The 4,457-nt window shown below is 39.9% G+C and overlaps 1 protein-coding gene across 1 annotated transcript; it reads left to right on the plus strand.

Annotated features, from left to right (window-relative positions):
* Nucleotides 1–792: 792 nt before the first annotated feature.
* On the plus strand, nucleotides 793–3,042 carry LOC141174678 (posterior protein-like). Its single transcript, XM_073659600.1, has one exon. The coding sequence runs from the start codon at nucleotides 906–908 to the stop codon at nucleotides 2,550–2,552; it is 1,647 nt and encodes a 548-aa protein (XP_073515701.1). The 5' UTR covers nucleotides 793–905; the 3' UTR covers nucleotides 2,553–3,042.
* Nucleotides 3,043–4,457: the final 1,415 nt, after the last annotated feature.

The raw sequence follows: 4,457 nt of genomic DNA on the forward strand, positions 1-4,457 counted from the left end.
AGGTTCGATTGTAAATTGTTAATTGAATTGCCTTATTATTATCTTGTTTTTCTTGTTATTAAACATTTGTATTATTTTCCCAAACTTGAGTTATTGATTATATAGGAAAGGTTCAGGACAGGAAATAGAAAGGGAAATCACCACCTACATTTGGCACCCCAGTGGATCGTGGAAAAACAACATTCTACGCAGAACCTAGAAGTTCCCAACTGTTTCAACCAAGTGCCTGAGAAAATCCGGTTCCTAGACCAGGCAAGAAAACCTCTTCTTCAAGGAGACAGACTCAAGGAGAATATCTTATCGGTGGACAAGTGACACGCGGGTTCGTGGAAACTGAAACGCCTAAGATATTAACTGGAAGTTCTGTGATATTCTTCATCAGTGAGCGGACGCGCTTATCTGGTAAGCATACATTCCTTTAATTAGATTTTATACATTCATTATATTTTATGTTGATCAATATCTTTCTGCTAGGTTCAGGCCTGTTTGTCTATATGTTTAGTGGATTGTTTATTTGTTTGTTGAATTGTTGCCGGTAAAGTTAGGGTAGCACCCTGTTCATTGAAGTTCTCATAAGATCTAAAGGGTAAAACCAGACATCTCTGAGAAGAAAGTGAGGTAGAGGTTAAAAGTCTAAATCTCATGTTAAGGGGAAGTAGCCTTATGCTTCAATAGGAGATCACTCTTGGCCTGGATCTTGGATCTGTAGTTGATGATAGGTAAAGTCACAAGACTGTGGCAGTAATTGCCTAAGGGAAAAGATTATATTCAATCTTGAGTCCCTGTTTTAGTGAAGTGATATTCACTGGTTTCTGTATTGTGTTTAGTTAATTTGTAATTTTTGTTTGGAAAGCAGATTTGTTTATTTTTGTTGTCTTCTGTGAAAATAGTTGGACGTAATTAACATGGAAATAGTCAGTAAATTTATTGAAAAATATGCCTCTGCTCAGTTCAGTACTTGTGCAGATGATGCATTGACACATCAGTTTAATGACATTATGAAACAATGTGAAGGGCAGAATGATAACAAAAGTAAATTGTTGAAAAAGAAAGCAAAGAAAGAGAAGTTAGCAAATGTTTTGTGTATGTTGTTGAAGATGAAAGGAATTGCAGAGCAAAAGGAATTGCACTGGTATTCAGAGAAAGCTCAATTAAGAGGTGAAGTGGACAAAATTGAACAGGAAGTCAGTCTGGCTATTGCTAGTGCTGAAGATCATAATTGTGAGTGTGAAGATCTAAGGGATGAGGTAGACAATATGAATTACCAAAATTGTGAATTAGAAGATAAGCTGGAGGAGTATAAGGAGAGATGTAAACTTAGGGAACAGCGTATTGCTTTGCTAGAAGGAAAGGAAGCAGAGTATAATGACGATATGACAATACTTAGGAACCAGTTGCATGATGCTAATGTAAAATTGGAGCTAAAAGAACATTGTATTATGTCCTTGAAATCACAAGAATGTACTAGAGGGAATAACCATTGTTATTGTAATCAAATGTGCAAGTCTGCTGATCAGAAGGAAAGAGATTGGAAAAGAGGGGAGGAGCAGCCTGTGTGCATGGCTGATAACCCTGAGGATAACCCAGATCATAGTTCCTCTCTCTTTACTCCTGAGTCAGGAGGAAGCAGACAAAGGAGAGACAATTTGCTTAGTAACAGCAACAATTTAGTCCAATCCACAACACTATCCATACAGGATAAGACAAATCTATGCCAGATATTAGGAAAATTTAATACAAGTGCCTCAGCCATTAGTCTTTCCAATAAGTTAGAGGCAGTAGTGACTCAATACAGTCTGGGTAATAGAGCTGCATGTGCCTTACTTCGGGTATGGCTCCCATCTCAACTTTGTGAAAAACTGCAGCCCCCTGTAGGAGCTCACAGAGGATTATCTGCAGATCTTGAATGTAATTGGGGAAATGCTAGTGACAGAGTACAGGAATTAAAGAGAGTTATGGGGGGACGAGATATGAGAGGTACTAATGCCTTAGAAAATGCAAAATTAAATAGAGGAGATGATCCAATTATTTTTTGCAGTGAATATTTGACATTATATCGTTCTACCTATAACTGCCCTGACCTGTCTCCTGATGATAGCAGTTTTCTATATTCAATGGCTAACAAATGCACTTTTGTTGATTATCCAACAAAGGTTGCCTTGAGGAATGCAAATTCCTATCAAGCCTTTGTAAATATATTAAAGGATTGGATTCAGGATACAAGTCATGACAACAAGCCCCAAAAGAGGATATCAGAGGTAGTCAAAAATGAAGGCAAAGTAAGGTTTGTTGGAAAATGTTATAAATGTGGTTACACAGGTCACACTATGAAAGAATGTAGAAGTAGTAGAAGAGTTATCAATAATAGACCTTTTAATAATAGGAAGCAAAGACAAGAACCAAATAATGCAAGGGATGGAGAGCATAGTCTTCCTGAAGTTACATTATATGGCCCACTTCTGGATGAACTGAGGAAGATTGGGAAGGCAATGGCAGAAAAGCCAGAGGAATTAAAGACCCCACCTCCAACAAATCCTTATGTAAAACAATAGGGATGTCAGGCCCCAGTGTTGTCCCTAGTGAGTCAGCTTAGCAGGGACAAGGGCGGGAGACCCCGTATTCAGGGTACGGTAGGGGGCCATCGTACAAACATTTTACTGGATACAGGGGCTGCTGTCAGTTTGACTAATCTGGATTTGATTAAAGACCCTGGTGGTAAACACATTTTTCTGAGAGGGTTTGGAGGACAGTTAGTATCTTCAGAACAATCTTTACCAGTGACAATAAACCTGGGAGATCTATGTGTTGAGCATGGCTTATATCTTTCACCAACACATGAAGGTACCATTATTGGGTCAGATGTTATGAAGGAATATGGACTTATTCTTGATTTATGCAACTGGATGTTGTGGAGAGGATCACGGTATAAAGGCTGTTTAAAAATGGTTACTGACAATTATGGTATTGATTCCATCAAAGGTGCTCAATCTTTAGATCCAGCCATGATATTGAGAACAGATGATGAAATATTGGCTGACATCTTGTGGCAACATAACAGTGTGTGGGCAAATTCAAAAACCCAATGTGGCAAAGTATCCAACATGGTAGTAATGGTAGAGGGTCCTGATCCCCCACCCCAAAGGCAGTATAAAATACCACCAGAGTCAGTCCCCTACATTAAGAGAATACTGGATGATTTGCTGATTCAAAATGTCATCAGGGAATGCCAATCCACCAATAATGCGCCGCTATGGCCAGTTAAGAAACCAAATGGTTGGCGTCCGACATTGGACTACAGAGCTTTAAACAAGTGTACCCCTCCTGTCACTAATGTGGTTGCCAAAATGCCTGACATGATGACAGCACTCAAACCCTCCTCCACAGTATATTCATCAATAGACATCTCAAATGGATATTTCTCCATTCCCTTACACCCTGACTGTCAATACAAATTTGCTTTCACATTTCAAGGGAAACAATTAACATTTTGTCGGTTGCCACAAGGATTCAGGTCCAGTTCTACCTACTTTCATAAGTGTATGGTTGAAATTTTGTCATCTTTTTCAGAACCTGATTGCATTGTACAATATGTAGATGACCTTCTGCTCCAAACTGACACAAAAGATCAGCACTACACATTGTTGAATGAGCTGTTAACACTCCTTGAGAAGGCAGGTCTCAAACTTAATCCTAACAAGGCCCAGCTGATGAGAGAGTCTGTGTCATTTTTGGGAGTGATAGTTTCAAAAGGGGGGAGAATTCCTGACCCCAACAAATGTGAAACTATTAGGAAGTTGCCTAGGCCAAACACAAAAACAGGAATGAGACAGTTCTTGGGACTTGTCGGATTTTCCAGAGATTTCATAGAGGGATTTGCTGAGAAAGCAAAACCCCTCTATGAACTCCTAAAAGGTGATAAGGGAGAAGCTGATCCACTTGAATGGATGGAAGAGCATGAAGGAGCTTTTGTAAGGTTGAAAATCAGCCTCACTCAAGCACCTGGTCTGAGCAATCCAAACCCAGATCTACCTTTTGCATTACAGGTTCATGCCTCTGTGATAGCAATTACGGCTGTATTGCTGCAGGAGAGGCAAGGAAAATGGGTTCCTGTTGGATACCTATCAAGGTTGTTAAGTCCTGTTGAAATAGGATTTGATGATTGTGTTAGGAATCTGTTGGCAGTGCACTATTACAGAAATTATCCAAGAATGTTTAATCTGTGCCCAAATGAACCCTAGGCCGAGGGGACAAAGACCTGTGCTTTCCAGGGTGCCTTTGGCTGAGGGGCCATGGGAGAGATTACAAATTGACTTTGTTGGTCCCTTGCCAAGTGCTCCAGGAGGTTATTGGTACCTGCTAGTGATAGTTGATGTTTTTTCCAAATGGGTGGAAGCTTTGCCCATAAGGAAGGACACTGCTACCGCAGCAGCAACTGCATTATGGAGGGAAGTTTTCTC

The sequence above is a fragment of the Phyllobates terribilis genome, unplaced genomic scaffold, assembly GCF_046119375.1.
Source record: "Phyllobates terribilis strain yellow unplaced genomic scaffold, ASM4611937v1 Scaffold_13__5_contigs__length_258822181, whole genome shotgun sequence".
Taxonomy (NCBI): Eukaryota; Metazoa; Chordata; class Amphibia; order Anura; family Dendrobatidae; genus Phyllobates; species Phyllobates terribilis.

Excerpts from the sequence above, each read along its gene's own strand:
- LOC141174678 (XM_073659600.1), top strand. The coding sequence starts at position 906 with ATGGAAATAGTCAGTAAATTTATTGAAAAATATGCCTCTGCTCAGTTC.